The following is a 21,709-nucleotide window of genomic DNA, read 5'->3' as shown; positions in this document are numbered from 1 at the left end:
TGGTTACATTGCACATGGATTGGGATTTCCTTTTCATAGCTCTAAGAGTTAGAGCATTTGCCTTGATGGTCACCAGAGTAAAATGAGCAAAAATGGAAATTTTGTATGGCACCACACAGTGATACCCAGTAAAATCCAAGGAAGTTTTCCCTTGAACAGCATGCTTCGCACAGAGTTGACAAGCTGAAGGCTGTGGTAAAGGTCAAGTTGTTTTTCAAACCAGCAGCAAAAAGTTAAGGCCTGCACTGAAGCATCATTTGATGTTTGCCAACTTTCAGCAACACATTTGTAGGTAGCCATTTGCTTAAAGAGGCATTGACTGTGGTCACTAACAGTTTAATTAAAAACTTTAACAGCAAAAAATAAATGGCAATCCAGGGGATGCCACTTGGTGCATTTAAGTACAGGATGAGTGGAATCGTTGTTTGAAGGTGTTTTTCAGCAACTACAGCAGAATTTGAAGGGCTGTGACTGCTTCTCTGCAGTTTGAGCCCACTGACATGACTGACACAGTCCAGATGATTGCATTTTGTGATTGGTTTTTAAGGACAAAGCCAAAGATCATCTCGCCGTTTTGCCCTTGAATCAGGGAATAATTCAAAAAGTATGCATTTGTTTGATAAAACATTGCAATCCGGAAGTTGTCTTCTTCACAACTGATGATTTACACCAGACATATTTGGCACAATTTGGTGCATTTTGCAGATGTAATCTTGATTTCCCCTCTTTGGCCATTTACCACTGTCATCCACCAGCAAGCATTAGTGAGTAAAGTTATGGAAATTTTGCATGTAAGAGAGGTTTTGGTTGAGATTGTAAAGTTTAATTTGAGCAAGAGTCTTTTGGCATCACTTGTTTAAGTACTTAGTTGATGAACTCTGCCCACAGTGAACTCATCCTTGTAACCGGATGTTGAGGTGGCTAAGTCAAGTTAAGGCTTTGCAAAGTTTTTCACATATGATTCCTGAAATCATTCTTAAATGGAGGAATAAAGTGTTTAGTGAGCTGTCAGACAGTGCTTTAATTTCAGGTGTCTTACAGGTATAATGTTAAAACCTGGACAAGTTGAACTGTGACTGCAGGGCAAGGACAAGAGACTTTGCAAATATGATCAGTACTGTGACTGTATTCGAATCAAAACTAAGTCTGAGGTCTGAATTCAAACAAAAACACTACAGCAGTTCCTGAGTCTGGAGAAAACACTGGAAAAATTCAAAGATAGTCCAGCACCCTTCAGCCCAGGATGTTGTGCTGACTTTTACCCTAAATTTAAGGTCTATCTAACCTCTACCACGACCTTATACTATCATGCATATAGCTATCTCATAGCTGCTTAAATGCCCCTAATGAGGCCAACTCCACCACCCTCTCTTGCAATGCATTCCACGGCCCTACCACTCTCTGAGTAAAGAACCTACCTCTGATGTCTCCCCTATATCTACCTCCACTCACTTTAAAACTATGCCCCCTTGTAATAGCTACTTCTACCCTCGGAACAAGTCTCTGGCTGTCTACTCTATTTATACATTTTGTACACCTCTACCAAGTCTCCTCTTATCCTTCATTGTTCCAAAGAGAAAAACCCTAACTCTGACGACCTTTCCTTGTAAGGCCTTCCCTCCATTCCAGGCAACATCCTGGTAAATCTCCTCTGCACCTTTTCCAATGTTTCCACATCTTTCCTGTAATGAGGTGACCAGAACTGGACACAATATTCTGGATGTGGCTGAATCAGGGTTTTGTATAGCTGGAGCATAAAACTTCACTGCTCTTGAACTCTATCCCTCTACTAAGGAAAGCTAACACACCATATGCTTTCTTAACAACTCTCTCCACCTGGGTGGTAGCTTTCAGGGAACTGTGGGCATGAACTCCAAAATCCTTCTGCTTCTCCACGCTGCCAAGAATCTTTCCATTAACTCTGTATTCTGCTTTCAAATTGTCCTTCCAAAATGAATCACCTCCACCTAGAAAACTTCAGTGTACGCCAAAGTTGGCAGAACAAATCAACAGCAATTCCAGAAATTAGATGTGATTTGGGAAAAAAAAAATCACCATTTTTGCCCCCATTCTATTCCTTAAAGTAGACATTGGTAGGTTGACTACCAAATTCCACTGGCTGACTGTCAAGCTACTGGAGTTGATGTGGAGACCCTTACTATGCAAAATGATATTTAGCTTAAAAGTCAGATCAAAGAACAGCAATATGAACTGAGAAAAGTGCCCACTTGTACTGTTTCATATTTTTTGTCATGCAAGTGTGATTTGACCCTGCATACCCTTTGTGAGACAGTGTTGTCCAAAATGAAAGTTAAGTTCAAGTATTGCATCACCTCTCAGATTCCCATTTGGACTGAAACAAAGTTTCAAACTATAACCCAGACCTGAAGGCACTGGCAGGTAATGTGCAATTACAGATGTTGAACTGAGGATTGGTAAGTTGAAGATAAATAAATGATTATGTATACTTGGCTTTAGGTTTATACAGTACCAAAATAAAATGTCTAGTATATTTTCTTCATGGTAGATCCTGCACAGTGTGTTGCACTTAAATTCAAAAGGTAATCTTATACATAAAAGAGATGGTGACCACTGATCCTTGTTACTTTGTGCCATGAGTGGACTTGGAATGAGATCACAAGATTTACTTCTTTTGAACTGATGTGTCAACATGAGGCGAGGGGACCACTTAACTGAATTTAAAGAAAAGTTGAAAACCAAAAGTTTAGAGAGTAGACTTCCGATCAATGTTTTGATCTCTCAGACAGAACCTAATCAAAGTATGAAAGTTGACTGAGAAGCATTTGAGGAGTCTTCAACAAACAGCAAAAATTAGAGCAGATGAAAAAGGCCAAGCCTGAATTTTGTTGCCGGAAACAGTGGTCACATTGTTAGTTGCCTCTATGGAACCATTAAAAGTGAGATTTACTGGATCTTAGCAAATAAAGAAATTACGTAAGTTAAGTGATATGGACAGTAGTCAGTTGTCAAGTTCTTAGGGCAGCGAAAGAAAAGGTGAGCAAAGTAAAAATACCATGATAATTAGCGAATTAAATTGAAAATTCAGAAGTTGATCCTCCAATTAGATAATGTGAAGGTAATTAAGAGATTAGGTAGCGTAATATTTTATCACCCAGGAAATTCAAAGTGCAGTACAATGACTGTTGGAAAATCCTAATTTCATTTGTGCAAATATGATACACAAGCATCCTTAACTCTTCCTGATGTTCATGTGGAGACTGCATCACCCCTGAAGAAATAACCTTTCAGACTCAATCCAGGGAAATTGGCTCCCACTGAAGGAGTTCATAATGGACAATAACATAATTGAACCAAGTAGTTTGAGTTTACCTATCATGATGCTGGAACTGGATGGGTCATTATGATTCTGTATTATCGCAAAGTTATTAATAAAAATAGACTTGCATCCTGTCATGATTGGAGGATGGCTTTGAAATAATTTGACACATGATTCCTCAAAATTGACTTCTTCAACACAAAGTTATGCCATTTGAAATTTTAAAAATTGAACAAACTGTTTAGCAATCAGTCGTCAAAACTGTTGAAGGGCCATTTAATAATGTTGCGTATGTAGACAACTTAATGGTTTTCAACCAGACTTCGGAAGATCAGAGAACATTTGACTGATCTTATGACAAGATTGGTCCTTGGTAAACAGACAAATCAGTTTAAGATTGATATTTGCTAAAGTGAAGGTCACTTATTTGAGCCTCAGTGTGGGACAAGGCCAAGTAATACCTAGAGAAGTGTAAGTAAGGACTATTTTGGATTTTACCATGTCTAGGACAGGGATATGTGAAATTTTGCGCTTTCTTGATCTGTGTGGATTTAATTGGGGACTAGTTCCAAACTTCAGCATTTCAGTGGCTCCTTTAACAATTTGGTTTAAAAGGCAGAAAATTTGAATAGATATAAGAATATCCAGAGTGCCTCTGATAAAACAAACTGTGGTGACAACTGCACTGATTTTCTTTAGCTTGTCAAATTATGAGAAACCATTCAAAATGGCTGTTTATGCCAGTGATAGTGTTGTGGGTGCTGCTTTACTACAAAATAACAAAGTGGTGATTTAACAGACTGTAAGTAAGTTTTTGAAATAACTGAACATGTCAATACAACTGTTTGGAGGAGGAGATGTGAAATCCTTGTCCTCTGCACACCAGTTTTGAAATATACATAAACAATAATGTGTAAGAAATTGTTATTTTGATGTGACACAGTCCTTTTTTTGTAGGAAAACATTTGGGATGAGAACATATTTTTCTTTTGGCAGAGCTTAATCCTCCATTGTATGGTTTTCCATTCACATATCTGGAAACAATATTACAAAGGGTGCTTTATGATGTCCATGTATGGTGGAAACAGTGCTGTGATGCTAATGACCTTGTGTAAACATATGGTTCCCCTGTAACACATTGTGTGTTCTTTGTTAATATCACAGTGCTGTTAATGTGATATAATAATTTTAAATAAAAAATCTTGATAAAAATGAGTATCTCCCTTTGTTTTCATTATTCTTTGGGGTGATGTGTGATGAAAGTTACCTAAAATGTAATTGAGTTTGTATTTTAAACTATGGTATATGGGTGTTTTTCCTTTTAAAAGAAGGGATTTAAAAATATAGCTGAAGTCAGTCTGTCTGGAGCCACAACTTGATGCCATTATATATGTGAGTGTGTGTGTTATATATATATGTTCCTTTTTGCTATTCACCGCAAGAAAGTCACTGACCATATCCATCCAGCTTGTACTTTGAAAATTCACAACCATGTCTCAACATTACATTGGGGACAACATTTGCTGAATGTTCCTCAATGCACAATGTATGAGGAATTACAATGACAGCCATTTGGGGTGTGATGGTCAGGCTTGCAATGCAGCTCACTGCAGCTTTGTGCTGGAATTTGCCCATCTTTGTACCTAGGCCATGTTCTTTGCATGGAGAAAGGAGATGTGCCACAATGTAACTGTTCCAGCACAGCTGAAGGGATGAGAGGCGTCCTAAGATTCAACCTGGCTGGTTTAAAATTTGACTGTCCATCAGTAGTAATAGTGCAGTTGCCAAAACAAAGCATCTGTGAATCACAGTCTATTTGCCAACCAATCAGCATACTTGCCCACATGTTAGCCAAATTTGGATTCCCCTTGAATTCATATGCTTTGTTTATTGTTCTGCAAGACAAAAAGCTTTGACAAAAAACTTTCTAAGCAATACTCAAATAGCTAAGTATGGTTTTGTGTATGCTAAGTTTCTTAACTTGTTATAAATTCTGAAGATTCATTCTCAAAAATGACTTTTATCTATTCATGTATAACCACCAATGATCACAAGACCATTTTATTAATTGCTCTTGCAGAGAGCCAAAACGAATATGATGGACTTTAGAGTCTTTGTTTTTTAAATATAATTGATCCTTTGAGTTAGCCTGTTACTGCTTTCAGTGCTTTTCCAGTCAAAGCATTTCCACAATTGTTACTACCAATCAATTTCCTGACCAGCATTATTGGAAATATTGGAGACATAAGTGCAGAAAATAAACAAGTAAATGGCCCAGTTTATATGTTAATGAACTATGTAGTTTTTATAAGTATATATTATTACACCCTCAAGTTACTAACGAAACAATATGTAAGCATTAGACAAAGGCATTGAATATATTTAGTGATTCTTTTGATTTTCGTTCTGGTTAGTTGCCTTGTCATTCTAACTGCTGCGTCTTGAGTATTTAGTGTACCTGTCCGTTACATGTTTTTTGGTAGTTTCTCCAGTCTTAATTTTAATTTGTTGATGCATGGCTAAAATTTCACAAATCAGATCAATGAGATGCTCAAGCTGCACCTTAATGCTGGATACTACTTTTGTTTATGCTTGTCGGGATTGCTAAAGAATGTTGTTCCTTTTTTTAAAATTTGAGAGCTGACATTTATTCTTGTTTGAAAACACTTGTATTCCAAATGTTGAGGCTTGAAATTCATAGTTTGTAATTACCAGAATTGATGCCAAGTTAAAACAACTGTTAGATTACACTTTGGAAAATCAGCTGTTCTTATGGTTTTCTTGGTGAGATCATTGCTAGGAAATAAATCTTTATTTTTGTGTGACACATTTCATGACAACTGAATATCACAAAGCACTTTACAGTCAGTGAAGTATTGTTGAAGTGTACTCACTGCTGTGATGGTGGAAATTTGCCCATTTATGTGCGGTTTAGCAACTCTAGTCTGGTAGGGGGGGAGGCGAATAGAAGATGGTAAGAGGAGAAGATAGCTGGAGAGGAGACAGACAGGTCGAAGAGGCGGGCATGGAGCCAGTAAAGGTTAGTCTAGGTGGGGAGGCATGGAGGCGATAGGTCAGTCCAGGGAGGACAGACAGGTCAAGGGAGCAGGATGAGGTTAGTACGTAGGAGATTAGATTAGATTCCCTACAGTATGGAAACAGGCCGTTCGGCCCAGCAAGTCCACACCACCCCTTGAAGCACCCCACCCAGACCCATCCCTCTAGAACCCACACACCCCTGAACACAACGGGCAATTTTGCATGGCCGATCCATCTAGTCTGCACATCTTTGGACTGTGGGAGGAAACCGGAGCACCTGGAGGAAACCCATGCAGACACGGGGAGAATGACAGTTACCTGAGGCTGGAATCAAACTCGGGTCCCTGGTGCTGTGATGCTGCAGTGCTAGCCACTGAGCCACCATGCCACCTTGAGGTAGGAGGAGGGGATAGGTGGGAGGAAGGACAGGTTAGGGAGGCGTAGACGAGCTGGGCTGGTTTTGGGATGCGGTAGGGGGAGGGAAGATTTTGAATCTTGTGAAATCCACATTGATACCATTGGGCTGCAGGGTTCCCAAGTGGAATATGAGTTGTTGTTCCTGCGACCTTCAGGTGGCATCGTTGTGGCACTGCAGGAGGCCCAGGATGGACATGTCATCTGAGGAATGGTAGGGGGGAGTTGAAATGGCTCACAACTGGGCGGTGCAGTTGTTTGTTGTGAACCGAGCATTGGTGTTCTGCAAAGTGGTCCCCAAGCCTCAGCTTAGTTCCCCAATGTGGAGGAGACCACGACAGGAACAACGGGTGCAGTTTACCAAATTAGCAGATGTGCAGGTGAACATCTACTTGGATGTGGAAAGTCGTCTTGGGGCCTGGGATGGAGGTGACGTGGGAGGTGTAGGGGCAGTTGTAGCACTTCCTGTGGTTGCAGGGAAAAGTACCGGGTGTGGTGGGGCTGGAGGGGAGTGTGGAGTGGATAAGGGAGTCACGGAGAGAGTGGTCTCTCCAGAAAGCAGATATGGGTGGGGAGCGGAAAAAGGGGTCTGATTGCAGATGGCAGAAGTGTCGGAGGATGATGCTTTGGATCTGGAGGTTGGCGGGGTGATACGTGAGGACGAGAGGGTTCTGTTTTGGTTGTTATTGCAGGGAGTGGGTGTGAGGGATGAGTTGCAGGAAATGCAGGAGACACGGTCAAGGGTGTTCTCGACCACTGTGGGAGGGAATTTGTGGCCCTTGAAAAACGAGGACATCTGAGATGCACGGGAGTGGAATGCGTCATCCTGGGAGCAGATGTGGCGGAGGTGAAGGAATTGGGAATAGGGGATGGCATTTTTGTGCAAAGGTGGGTGGGAGGTGATATGTTCTAGGTAGCTGTGGGAGTTGGTGGGCTTGAAATGGATGTCGGTTTCTAGGTGGTTGCCAGAGATGGAAACAAAGAGGTCCAGGAAGGAGAGAGCGGTATTAGAAATAATCCAGGTGAATTTCAGATTGGTGTGGAACGTGTTGGCGAAGTGAATGAACTGTTCGAACCCCTCGTGGGAGCAAGAGGCGCCGCCGATACTGTCATCAGTGTTAGGACCATTGTAGCTACGGAAGAGGGATTGTTCCACGTAACCTACAAAGAGGCAGGCATAGCTTGGGCCCACCAAATCTTGGATCAGATTTGTACTGGGTGCTGTTTTTAATTCTTTCCTTTCTATGTTTTAGAACTGGCTGTGATTTGACTTGACAGAACTTTGTCAACAAATAGAGTTTTGGTTCTGACTCTTTATTTCATCTTTTTCCACTTACTTTTGAATATCACATTAAACATGGTATCAGCTATTTTGATGTCAGGTATACCATTGTGTCTCCAGGACTTTGACTAAAACAGGCACCTTGATCTGCAGTAGGAGTTTTTCAAGCCTTGGCACAGGGGTAACACAGTCTATCTTGAGCCGAAGATATTGGATTGAGATCCAAGATGAGCACATAATTAGTGCTAATAATTCAGTGCCATATTGAAGTAAGGCTGCATTGAGTACCGTCTTTCAAATGATTTGGCAGATGTTGAAGAACCTGTAGTACAATTTGTAGAAGAAGAAACGAGGTTCCCTGATGCAGGTTTATTGCCTTACCAGTACATTAATGACCACACAAGTGTTTTATTGCATTGCTGTTTGTGGAATTGTGTTGTGCACAGTTTGACTTAAATTAAGGTAGGAAATGTTATAATTAATGACTGACTACACTTAACGTATTTTTGGTTATTAAGGCATGGAGCTTTCTCAGGTACTGAATATTATATTAATGCAGGTTCATTAATTCTTCCAGCTTGTTGCCAGCATGGCCATAATCAGGGTAAGAGCAGGCAGTGGGTTTTTAGTTTTGGAATGCTGTTGGGACCTTGAAGATACATAATTTATTCTCGGTGCAAAGTGAGGAAATAAATTAATGGCTGATGTCATTTCAGAACTTGTGTGAGAATTTTTTCCCACCTAGATTTAGACATAGGAATGAGTAAATTTTCAAATCATTAAAATCAGTAACAGTAAAATTAACTACTCTGAACTGACGTCTTCATCTCTGCTTGTCCCACCATTTTGCTGTTGTGCCATTTATGATTGTGCTGGGAAGCAGGCTTTGAATGTTGTTACAAATTAATATTAAAAATCCAAAGTGTGCTTATCGATGTTTAATTCTATATTTTCTAATTTGCAGGTGAAGAAATTGATTCTGTCAGCTTCTATGAATATGGATTTAAAGACTTGGCCACCATATTCTTTTATATGTTGATAGCTATCATTCTACATGCTGTGATACAAGAGTATATTCTTGATGTAAGTGAAAAGTTTTGATGCTGTTCTGCAAATTGTGATTGCATTCCTAAGAAAAAAAAGATTGTAACTTTTAACATCTGTATGAATTAATCTCAACTCGATTTGTAGAGGAGAAAATACTGTAGTTGCTCCCATTATGAGGAATTTGTTAATATCCGAATCTCATTGTCCTTCTGTATATCACTTCCTGGTTGCCAGTATTTTAAGTTAGAACAGTAAGCAATATGGCATAATTCAGTCCTGAAAGGTGATCATGTAAGAACCAAAGTAATTCAATTACTTTGTTGTTGAATTTGTAACGTTTATGAGTGACTACAGTGTCTAATTCTAGAATGATAAGTTTTGTCAAAGAAGGTGAAAGTGTAAATCACCAAGCCATATCGTGAGGCCTGCGCAGTATTAACTCTTGAAGCTTGGTATGCTTTTCTCCTGTTCAGGATTTCATTAAACAAGTTGCACACTTAGTAAGCTATTGTCAAAAAAACAAAATAACAGATTACATCCTGATTTACATGTTCTGTAATATTTGATCATGCATATATCAAGGATTTGAGCAATCTAAAGTTACTATATGAAATCCAAAAGAACTGCAGATGCTGCAAATTGGAAACAAACACAGAAATTGCTGGAAAATATCAGGTCTAACAGCATTTCTGAAGAGAAATCCGTTAATATTTTGGGTGACGCTTCTTCAGAACTGATGGTAGCTGGGAATATGTTGGTTTCTGTGCACAAGAGAGGGTTGGAGGTGTGAATGAGCGTGTAAGGATCAATGATAGGTGATTGGAGGTAGAGCCCAAAGAGAGAGAACAGTTAGAAAAAGGAGTAGATAACAACCTGACTAACAGTGTGAATAACTGTTAATGGAGACTACCAAGGGTTTGTGTGTAACAGCAGGCTGTGATCACCAGGCCTGTTGGGGCTAGGACGTTGTAGAGTTCAAGCCCTAACATTATTGAACTTGATGTCAAGTCCAGAAGGCTGCAGGGTCTCCAAGCTGAAAATAAAGTGTTGTTTTGCCCGCTTAAGCTGAGCTTCACTGGAGCATTGCAGCAAGCTTGAGACAGAGGTAATGGCCAGGGAACAGGGTGGTGTGTTGAAGTGATAGGCAACTGGAAGCTGAGGGTCGCTTTTGCAGGTAGAATACAGGTGTTCTGCAAAGCAGCCACCTAGTCTATGCTTCGTTTCCCTAATGTAGAGGAGACCACATGGTGAGCACTGAATGCAGTAGACTACAGATGAAGTGCAGGCCAAGTGCAGCTTCATCCGCAAAGCATGTTTGGGCCCATGGATACTGAGGAGGGAGAAGGTAAATGGGCAACCAGATCTGAACCATCTCCCGCACTTGGGCCTTAACCCTTCTCTCTCTTCTCGCAGCAGCATTAGGATTCCCCTTGTCCTTTTACTGCCATCCCACCAGTACCCATATTCAGAAAATCATTAGCTGGCGTTTTTGCCGCTACCGGACGCGCATTCCCCTCCTCTCCCTTGTCTGCATTCCGCTGGGGCTATTCCCTCTGGGACACCCTAGTCCACTTTTCCTTTGCTCCCAATGCCCGCACGGCATCTTGCTCTGCAATTGCCGAAGATGTAACACTTGCCATTCTTTGGGCTCTATCTCCAGTCATATCTTGTATATTCCTTACTCCCCAACTCCCCCACCCCCACGCTAACTTCTGTATAAAAACTGACATTCTCCTAACTATCATCAGTTCTGAGGAAGGGTCCCCGACCCCAAAATGTTAACTCTGGTTTTTCTTCATGGATGTTGCCGGACCTACTGACTTTTCCACCAACTTCTGTGTTTGTTTGTTTCTGAAGTGATTAACATTTGAATAGTTGTAAGTGGTTTATACATTTCTGGGTTTTTTTCTTGGGCAAAGGAAGACGCCGTGTTCTTGGACCTGTTGTGGTGATTGAGATATCTGTGCAAAATAAGTCTGGCATTCAAATATGATGTGTGGGATGATCATGCCAGAGGAGAACACAGTTGTCCCCACTGCACTGTAAGTTGCATTGGTAAGCTTGGAAGCCAAACATTGGGGTAATAGTTCATTATGCGAATTACACATGTTCGGGCAGCTAGATACCCTGTTCAGAAAAAATTGTGACTTTTGTATCAAACTGGGCTTTGGTATTTGTGGATCATTTGGAGAAATGTAATGTACTATAATTGTAGTTTGCTTTCTTCCATTTCCCTTGCCACATTGTGATTTTTATGAACTTCTCAATTTTCTGTCCCCACTGCCAAGACTTTTTTATGTGGTCAAATCAGCAACACTTTCTGTGATGAAATCAGGAGAGCTTAGCTGTGTGTTCACAGCTAATAGGAATGGTCTACCTTTTTGTGTACTTTCTGACCAACCACTTTTTGAACAGCGCTAGTGAAAACTTGACGGATGGGGCTTACCAACCTGTACTTTTAGCGGTGTTCGTTTATGATACTTTGCAATAAAAGGCAGGGAAGTGACCAATAATACCAAAAAGAGAAGTTCATAATAACCTTGTTTCCTAATGTTTAACAAATGAACAATCTATTTTGTAGATTTATCTTTGTCATTTGCTCTCTTGCTGGAGCTTTGTCTTCGCTTGCTGGTAGCATTCCTATCTCAAGTTCAAATGCAAGATAATGAAATGTGAGGCTGGATGAACACAGCAGGCCCAGCAGCATCTCAGGAGCACAAAAGCTGACGTTTCGGGCCTAGACCCTTCATCAGAGAGGGGGAATGGGGTGAGGGTTCTGGAATAAATAGGGAGAGAGGGGGAGGCGGACCGAAGATGGAGAGAAAAGAAGATAGGTGGAGAAGAGAGTATAGGTGGGGAGGTAGGGAGGGGATAGGTCAGTCCAGGGAAGACGGACAGGTCAAGGAGATGGGATGAGGTTGGTAGGTAGGAGATGGAGGTGCAGCTTGGGGTGGGAGGAAGGGATGGGTGAGAGGAAGAACAGGTTAGGGAGGCAGAGACAGGTTGGACTGGTTTTGGGATGCATTGGGTGGAAGGGAAGAGCTGGGCTGGTTGTGTGATGCAGTGGGGGGAGGGGACGAACTGGGCTGGTTTTGGGATGCGGTGGGGGAAGGGGAGATTTTGAAGCTGGTGAAGTCCACATTGATACCATTGGGCTGTAGGGTTCCCAAGCGGAATATGAGTTGCTGTTCCTGCAACCTTCAGGTGGCATCATTGTGGCACTGCAGGAGGCCCATGATGGACATGTCATCTAAAGAATGGGAGGGGTGTGGAAATGGTTTGCGACTGGGAGGTGCAGTTGTTTATTGCGAACCGAGCGGAGGTGTTCTGCAAAGCAGTCCCCAAGCCTCCGCTTGGTTTCCCCAATGTAGAGGAAGCCACACCGGGTACAGTGGATGCAGTATACCACGTTGGCAGATGTGCAGGTGAACCTCTGCTTAATGTGGAAAGTCATCTTGGGGCCTGGGATAGGGGTGAGGGAGGTGGTGTGGGGGCAAGTGTAGCATTTCCTGCGGTTGCAGGGGAAGGTGCCGGGTGTGGTGGGGTTGGAGGGCAGTGTGGAGCGAACAAGGGAGTCACGGAGAGTGTGGTCTCTCCGGAAAGCAGACAGGGGTGGGGATGGAAAAATGTCTTGGGTGGTGGGGTCGGATTGTAGATGGCGGAAGTGTCGGAGGATGATGCGTTGTATCTGGAGGTTGGTGGGGTGGTGTGAGAGAACGAGGGGGATCCTCTTTGGGTGGTTGTGGCGGGGGCGGGGTGTGAGGGATGTGTTGCGGGAAATGCGGGAGACGCGGTCAAGGGCGTTCTCGACCACTGTGGGGGGAAAGTTGCGGTCCTTGAAGAACTTGAACATCTGGGATGTGCGGGAGTGGAATGCCTCATCGTGGGCGCAGCTGCGGCGGAGGCGGAGGAATTGGGAATAGGGGATGGAATTTTTGCAGGAGGGTAGGTGGGAGGAGGTGTATTCTAGGTAGCTGTGGGAGTCAGTGGGCTTGAAATGGACATCAGTTACAAGCTGGTTGCCTGAGATGGAGACTGAGAGATCCAGGATGGTGAGGGATGTGCTGGAGATGGCCCAGGTGAACTGAAGGTTGGGGTGGAAGGTGTTGGTGAAGTGGATGAACTGTTCGAGCTCCTCTTGGGAGCAAAAGGCAGCGCCGATACAGTCATCAATGTAATGGAGGAAGAGGTGGGGTTTGGGGCCTGTGTAGGTGCGGAAGAGGGACTGTCCCACGTAACCTACAAATGCCATGTTTTAAGCCCCACACCAGAGACAGAAGGACACAATCCAGACAATACTGCAGTCCCAAAGTGGGTGATGCTTTGGCAGAGGTGTTGTCTTTTAGAGATCAGCATAAATTGGCGACCCATCTGTCGTCTCAAGTGAACATAAATTTGATTCTTCAATTAACTACATGGAAAATAGATTTGTGTTATTGTTGTTTGTAAGACTTTACCGTGTACCTTTTAAGCTGTGAAATACTTCGGTAGTTTGTGAAATGTTAAGTGCAGATTTGTTTGTACAATATTCAGCATGTTTTCAGCTACTAATTCTGCTGTGTCTACTAAATATCTGAGGCATGGCCTGTGCTATACAGATCTCTATTTTTGTGCATTTGCTCTAGTTCCGTGCTTTCAACTACTCCCTTTTTATTATCGACCAGTATTTTTCTTATCAAGTTGAGCTATTAGGATAAAAAAATCAGGGTTGTAGTCTAATTGTTTGGATAATGTACAGTATTATTGTGTAAAATGTTCGTGGAGTTTTGGCAGTTGTCTGCAATTATGCTTTTTAGTTACGCACTCATTTGATTTTGCACTCTGATGCCTTGACTACTAATTGAGCGGTATAATTACTTTGACCCTTTCTTTTAAATTGTGTTCTATGGAAACTTTGGTGAAGTAAGACAATGCAACGTGGACATTATTAAAGGTTAAGCCCAAGGTTTATACAGTTTACCAGACATATTTCGAAAGTATTTCAAATAGGGTGCCTTACCTATTACTATTACATGGGTGATTGGATTGTTTAATCTCCCAAGGAGCTATTTTATGATTGACAGCAAGACTGACCATTTACAAACCATGTCAAGATTTGATGTTGCAAACTCTTCCCCTCTCTCGTTCATTGAGGTGTAGAGGAGTTGGGAACAGAACTGATACTTCAACTGATAATAAATCACCATAGTATAATTGGATAACAGCTATGGAATGCACTTGACAAAAATAAATTTAAAAGGCTGCAACTGAATTAAAGTGAAGAGATGTAACTGTGCCATAAGACCTGAACTCCTTTAATATGTGCTAAAGGACAAACACTGTTGACGTCATTAATTTTTGTTTGCGGACGTAGTCTGAGGAATACTCTTGCCAGTTTTTGCCAGAATTTGTTAACTCCAATTTACTAAATAACACAAAATCTACCCATGCTTCAATGTGGGCTTCTATTCCCATGCAGCGACTCTGTTCACTACCCCTTTGTGGTGTTCCATGCCTCAATGTTTGGCTTCACTCTTGGTACTCTTAATTGATTGCTGCTCTTCTAGTCCATATGTGAGACCAGTGTAAGGAATATTGTTTTACACCTGGAAGTATAAAATGGAAAATACAAATCTGGATTGTTTAGTTTTTTTTAATATCTTGAAGGCTAAGTGGATCTGTGTAATCTCTTATTGGCTATATGAAGGTATGCAACTTTTGGAGGAACTGGAATTGATAGCATTGTGTGCCGAACTCTTACCAGGTGCCTTCAGGTTGACATAAAATAAACTACTGAGCATCAGCCTTCGGATTGGTTTTAAGTGGCTGCTTGTATGTCTCCTCCCTGTCTCTTTCTCCCCCCGTCCTGCACTCTGTTTAATCTCTCCCCCCCCCCCCCAACGACTTCTGTTAGTGGAAACAAAATGACCCCAAAGACACTTGGAGAAACTTGAGTCAAGAGCGAGTTCCAACTGACTGATTACCAATTTAAGAATCACCACAGTTGACAAAAATGTGATATCATCAGAAGCCCGAAAAGAAGTGAGAGAAAGTTGCCTCGATTCCTTTGTTGGTTTGGACTCTTGATTCATAGAATTCGTTCTGTTTTGCCTGTTATTTTTGCTGGTGGTTTTCTTGATAAGTAGTGCGTCCTGTCTATTATTTCTATCCTATTTGTGAATGCAGGTGTTTTTGGATGTAAACATGGTTTAATTTAAGTTTGCATACAATTGATTAATCTATTTTCTCATCTGTTAAAGGATAGGTTTGTTGCAATAAATGTTCTTACTTTCTAGTTTATTGATTAAATCCGAGTTTTTGTGAAACAGTGGCATAGTCAAATTTATCCCAGTGATTAAATTGTTCACATCTCACATTTGTCTGCTTGGGGAGTAGTTGGGCTTGACTACCAGCACACCACTTAAATTATGACACTAGCTTTAACTCAAATTACTTTTGAGTTAAAATCTTTGGTGAAGGAATAATCTTTAAGTCCTCATTTCAAGTTATAGTTGTATTTTTGAAAAGTTCAGCTGTAATTGAAGCAACTTTAAGCAAATCAGATGCTGTTATTAAAGCTCTAGTTATTGTATACAATTTTTCATTGTACACATTAAGTTGTAGTACGTTCCTGTATGCTTAAATTCCTATTTTGTAAACGAAATACATTTTGAAGTTCGTTTAATTTGAAAGTTAAAATAAATATGCTAAACTTTCTACTTGCCCCCCTTTACTACTTCTACTTGCTAAATCTCTTAGTTCTCATATACCCTGCTCTTTGGCTCCCTCGCGTGTGCTCTCTGTACCATTCCCTTAATCCAACCTTTTGCTGAATCTCTTGCTGTCAGCCTCTGTAGTTTGTTGTTAACCTCTTTTGAGTCTTTAGCTTAGCCAGGGCACTAGAGATGGGTGGCAAGAGGCAGGATGAACATTTTTAACTTGGATGGAGGTACACTTCAAGCAGAAGATGGAGGGTCAATATGCGGCAGAGACTGAGAGCTGGAAGATTGGCAGTGAGAAGCCAGAAACAGGGAGATGGTAGGTCTCCAGTAATTGACCAGCATTATAAAGAAAGAAGTGAAAATAGTGACTAGCTGTATTAAATTTTTGTTATGCGAACTCTTGGCTCTGCGTGAGGTACAAACCTTTTCTACTGCCTATTTCAAAGGTACCTTCCAAGTGTTTAGCACTTCCATGCCACTCAAACTGGGTGATGGGCTGGATGACCTTCCTTATGGGTGCTCAGTCTTTGCTGCTTTAAAAAGGTCTCCTCTTTCTTTTTACATCTGGAGTGCAATGACTACCTTTTTTTGCATCTGAGCAAAGTGGTTAAGGATTTAAGACCTACCTCAGATTTGATTTAATGGTCCAGGCTGAAACATCCAGTGTCTCCTACATAAATATTGCGCTGTTGAATTGGATGTTAAATCAAAGCCCCATCTGTTGTGTCAGATGGATGCAAAATAACCTATCACAGCCTTCAAAGGAGGCCCATCTACACTGTTTTCTCTGGGTGACAGTTGAACACACTCCCAGCTTGGTTCCCTTTTCAGGTTTACATGCTAGGAGCACAAGGTGGAATCTTTCCAGCCCCTGAATGACATGGTCATTGGCAAATTAGTTGAGAAAATACAGGGAGATCAGTAGAAACGGGATTCTTGACATTGACAGGAAAGGTCCAATTCTATACCCAAATGTTGAAAGGCAGGATAAAACACTCTGAGATAGCAGGAGCTGCTGATGCTGGAGTCTGAGATAACAAGGTCTGGAGCTGGATGAACATAGCAGGCCAGGCAGCACCAGAGGAGCAGGAAAGCTGACGTTTCAGGTCTGGGCCCTCCTTCTGAAGAAGAGTCCCGACCCGAAACGTCAGCTTTCTTGTTCCTCCGGTGCTGCCTAGCCTACTGTGTTCCTCCAGCTCCACACCTTGTTCTGTTTATCATAAAACACACTGTTGTGAGCAGTGAAAGTCTTTGTGCATCCAACTGCATGAATTAACATGCCATGAATTTATATCCCCTCTCGCCAACTACTGTTTAAAAATTAGAATAGCTAGACTCCCTACAGTATGAAAACAGGTCCTTTGGCCCAACAAGTCCACACCAACCCTTAGAGCATCCCACACAGACCCATCTCCCTAATCCCACCTAATCTACACAACCCTGAACAATATAGGCAACTTTAGCATGGCCATTCCACCTAGCCTGCATGTCATTGGACTGTGGGAGGAAACTGGAGCACCTGTAGTAAACCCACGGAGACACTGGGAGGATGTGCAAACTCAGCACAAACGGTTTCCCGAAGAGGAATCAAACCCAGGGCCCTGGCGCTATGAGGCAGCAGTGCTAACCAAAGAGCCACTGTGTCACCTGTACAATTCCTGACATGAGAGTCCGATCAGGAGCCTAGCAACTCCAAGCTTCCATCATAGCCTAACTACCACCCTTCTACCCCTCAAAAACTAGCCAAACTGGATCTGCAGATTTATGGTGGCCTACCCCTTGGACTGTAGTAGTACAGACTTCCTGACATCCCCAAACAGCTGAGAAAACATGTCTAAGCCCTGACCGGCTCCCAGCATCTCAGAGCATCCTCTGTAGACAGTGACCACCACATACCTAGACCAGGGGTAACAAAGTGTGGAGCTGGATAAACACAGCAGGCCAAGCAGCATCTTAGGAGCACAAAAGCTGACATTTTGAGCCTAGACCGTTCGTCAGAAAAAAGGTAGATATGGTCACGGTTGGGGCCAAATTGGGAAGGCTTGAATGTGGACTGTAGTCCATTGGGGATGACCTGGTTCCGTAGGCAGGTGCTGAGGAAGCTGATGTGGCTATGGTACCTGGTTTGCTTCAGGACATGGTCAAGCAATTTCAAGGCTGAAGAGATTACAAGAGAGTTGCGGTGGGAGAGAGGTCCTCTGAGGTTCGTCCGGAGGGAGGAGGGTAACCTCTTCAGGCTAGGCATCCCTGGAAGAGGATTTGCAGTGAGGTTATAATAGTGATCAGAGACAATGGGAACTGCAGATGCTGGAGAATCCAAAATAACAAAGTGTGGAGCTGGATGAAGGGTCTAGGCCTGAAATGTCAGCTTTTGTGCTCCTAAGATGCTGCTTGGCCTGTTGTGTTCATCCAGCTCCGCTCCCAGACCAGGGGCATTGGCCTTGAATTTGTACCAACTGCTCCACACCCTCATGCCACATCTCCAATCTATTTGTAATATAGATTTGCACTCTTATGCTGCACCTTGGGTGTACCAGCACCTTTCATTGAAATGTTGCTGCCAAGACAATTTGTACATGGGGCGGATAGCCCATTCATGGATTAAGCAAAGGAGCATTCCTTGCTTTGTCAGCACGCACTCACTTCATGGCTCTGTTTGCGCGCTTTGACCCCTAAACCAGACTTTAAAACCTGTATATTTCTGCTTGATTTGTTGTTTAGCACAGGCTCAAAGCAGGCACCTTGTCATGGTTGTCTGCAGTCATTTATTATATGGCACCATATACTGATTTCCCACTTGCAGCATCCTACATAAATATTGCACTGTTGAATTGGATGTTAAATCAAAGCCCCATCTGTTGTGTCAGATGGATGCAAAATAACCTATCACAGCCTTCAAAGGAGGCCCATGTACACTGTTTTCTCTGGGTGACAGTTGAACACACTCCCAACTTGGTTCCCTTTTCAGGTTTACATGCTAGGAGCACAAGGTGGAATCTTTCCTGCACCCTGCATGTGCTTCAACCACATTGTCAAGTCTCCGAGTCTGCATGGGGAGCTTGTCGATTAGGGCGTCCTAACACTGTAAATCACTATTATAATTTGCAGTCTGGCCAAACCTTGGACATGGCCCATCAGCTGTTAAAAGTCATCAACAAGTCTGTACCACTACCGTCGCAGGAGTGGGCCACTGTAAATTCTGTAGGTCCAGTGTGACCAGTCTTCTGGGGGATGAGAGGGTTGTGGTTAGTCCCTGAGTCAGCTCAGTGAGGTCAAGGGGGTGTTGGTTTATCAAGTGCCACTCCTGTGATGCAAGGAAAATAATAGCCCCTTAAGGGAGTCTGAATATCTAAATTTCTAGAGCGTGCCTGTTCCAGATCAACACAAACAATTGTTTGGCCTTGGATCCATAATTCCATCCCTCTGTTGGTCACTACCTCATGCTAAACGAGACTGTTAACATATTATTGGTATTAATTTTTGTCCTTGACATGGTATACTGAACATTAATACTGCCAAATCTTGTGGCTGCTGTTTCCACGACTTCAAAATTAGCTGCTTCTACTTCCATCTCAGCAAATTCAGCACCTGTAGTTTACATCCATGCCATTGTCAATTTTGAGAGCTTGGCAACCCGCTAGTCTTGTTTCTTCGAAGTAGATTTCATTCCAAAGTCAGTATGCATATTATAGAACAACAAGCTATACTCTGTCATCAGGACTGTTTTCATAGTTCCACGTGAAATTTAAATCTGAACCTCCTACCCTACTTATCTCATCTCTTTAGCTCCCTCAAACTCTCCAGTTTGAAGATTGTGCACTTTTGGTTTCCTTCCCTCTTTTTATTACATCATCACGGATTGTGCTTTCAGCTGCCCAGGGCACAGCCTGCAGAAAGTCTTATCAGACCTCCTGCCTGTCCATCCTTTCTATATTTTTCTTTAAAATACCTCTTACTCAGTTCTCCGACTAACATTTCTGCTGGCTCTTAATTATTTTACTCTTTGTTTATGCATTAAGGGCAGTATAAAAATAGATTGCTATTTCTCCCCACTGCTCCTTCCTTTTAGTGTCATCTTAATTCCTCTTCGTGTTGACATTTCATCCCATCAATTTTTACAATATCTAAATTTTCACCATTTCTGTTTGTGCTATCCAAAACTCTGGTTTTCACTTGTTGTGGACTGGATGATTGTTAGATTAGATTAGATTCCCTACAGTGTGGAAACAGCCCCTTTGGCCCAACAAGTCCACATCGTGCCTTGGAGCATTCCACCCAGACCCATCCTCCTATAACCCACACACCCCTGAACACTACAGGCAATTTAGCATGGCCAATCGACCTAGCTGGCTCATCTTTGGATTGTGGGAGGAAACTGGAGCACCCAGAGGAAACCCATGCAGACATGGGGAGAATGTGCAAACTCCGCGCAGACAGTTGCCAGAGGCTGGAATTGAACCTGGGTCCCTGGCATGGCATTCGTTTCCCCACTTATTGCTTCCACACCTGATGCATCCAGCATTTTCTCACTTGATGCTTTTAAACCACTGTGTTAATTGAAGTAGGTTTCTTCTGGGAATTAAGAAAATCCATTAAGTCTCGGTAAATGTAAACTTTTCTATTCTTTCCTAATTACTCTGATCTATAACTGCATGTATTAATCCTTAGAGATATTTGCTTTCTGCATGGTAGACCATAACCATTAATGCAGATCTTCCATTGGTCACAGACTCATAACGTAAGTGTACAAGTTGAGTATAAGTGCGTACCAGAAACCTGGTCATAAGATTGTATCTCAAAAGGGTGAAATATGTCAGAATTCAATACTTTCCTCAGACTTAGCTGTCAATCAAAATATCAGGATCTGACTTAATTTTTCCTTCCGCTTCAGAAGGCTTTGAACTACTTGTGCAGATATATCAAAAAGCAAGCATTTTGCTGACTTCTTTTCGCTCAGCTATCTTTCATGGTTAATTTATTAGGAAATTAATGGGATTATTTGGACGATTTACACAATAGAGTAAATCCAGTCCGAGTTGGGTATCCTCATTTGAATTGCCAATTCATGTGATTTGTGCAGATAATTTTATTTCAAGTTAGCCATTGTGTACCCACATGATGCACAGCTCCTCAGATGTTGCCATTGACAAAAGGATCCAAACAAAAGTGATGTAGCTGTTTTGGAATCAAGCCAGGAAAACCAAACTGAGGGAAGCATCGTTTCTATTCATTGCTAATGGATTGCTATAAAAGGGGAGATGGGAGGAAGACTCCCTGATTTTTAAAAGTGAATCCACAAACTCATGCTGTACCAGCTCTGATGCAGTGGCACTATTTGGGCACGTAATGAAAATTACAAGAATTGTAGATAGTCACACAATGTATTTTTCCATTTTTATCACTAGGTTGGAGAATCACATTGATTTTTATCTGCATCTTAATCAGCTAGGTTTACATTTTGAAATCAAGGTTGCACGATAAGTCTGTAAAATTCTTTCCTTTGTAATTTTTATGTTTTTTTTCCAGAAAATAAACAGACGGTTACATTTGTCCAAAACGAAGCACAGTAAATTCAATGAATCTGGCCAGCTGGCATTCTTCTATTTGTTCTCCTTTATCTGGGGCGGAAGCATCCTGACTGGAGTAAGAATCTATCTTTGAAATATTTCATTATGTAATTTATATTGTATTATTGAAGTTTGTAATTTTCTGATGTTTTCTTTTTTGCCCCTGCCTAGGAGAAATTTACTACTGATCCTACTCTCTTATGGGAAGGATATCCACACACTCATATGTTGTAAGCACATTTTCCAAAATTTCAGCTAAGATTAAGATACTTAGTTTAAAAGAAAATATTAAGAGGTTCTGGAAGAATCACATTGGAAAATGAATTAGGAATCTGAAATACTTTTATTCTGTTTTTAAATT

At 41.8% G+C, this 21,709-nt stretch overlaps 1 protein-coding gene across 2 annotated transcripts in view; it reads left to right on the top strand.

The window, feature by feature from the left end:
• Positions 1 to 21,709, top strand: part of LOC125461363 (translocating chain-associated membrane protein 1-like 1) — a 101,073-nt gene that overhangs the window by 56,543 nt on the left and 22,821 nt on the right. For both annotated transcript variants that reach the window (XM_048550057.2, XM_048550056.2), the window contains exons 3-5: positions 8,998 to 9,116; positions 21,308 to 21,424; positions 21,520 to 21,578. In XM_048550057.2, the coding sequence (XP_048406014.1) occupies positions 8,998 to 9,116; positions 21,308 to 21,424; positions 21,520 to 21,578 (295 nt within the window). The remainder of the gene's footprint in view (positions 1 to 8,997; positions 9,117 to 21,307; positions 21,425 to 21,519; positions 21,579 to 21,709) is intronic.

The sequence above is a fragment of the Stegostoma tigrinum genome, chromosome 19, assembly GCF_030684315.1.
Source record: "Stegostoma tigrinum isolate sSteTig4 chromosome 19, sSteTig4.hap1, whole genome shotgun sequence".
In the NCBI taxonomy this organism is placed as follows: domain Eukaryota; kingdom Metazoa; phylum Chordata; class Chondrichthyes; order Orectolobiformes; family Stegostomatidae; genus Stegostoma; species Stegostoma tigrinum.
This window is presented reverse-complemented; position numbering and strand designations above follow the sequence as displayed.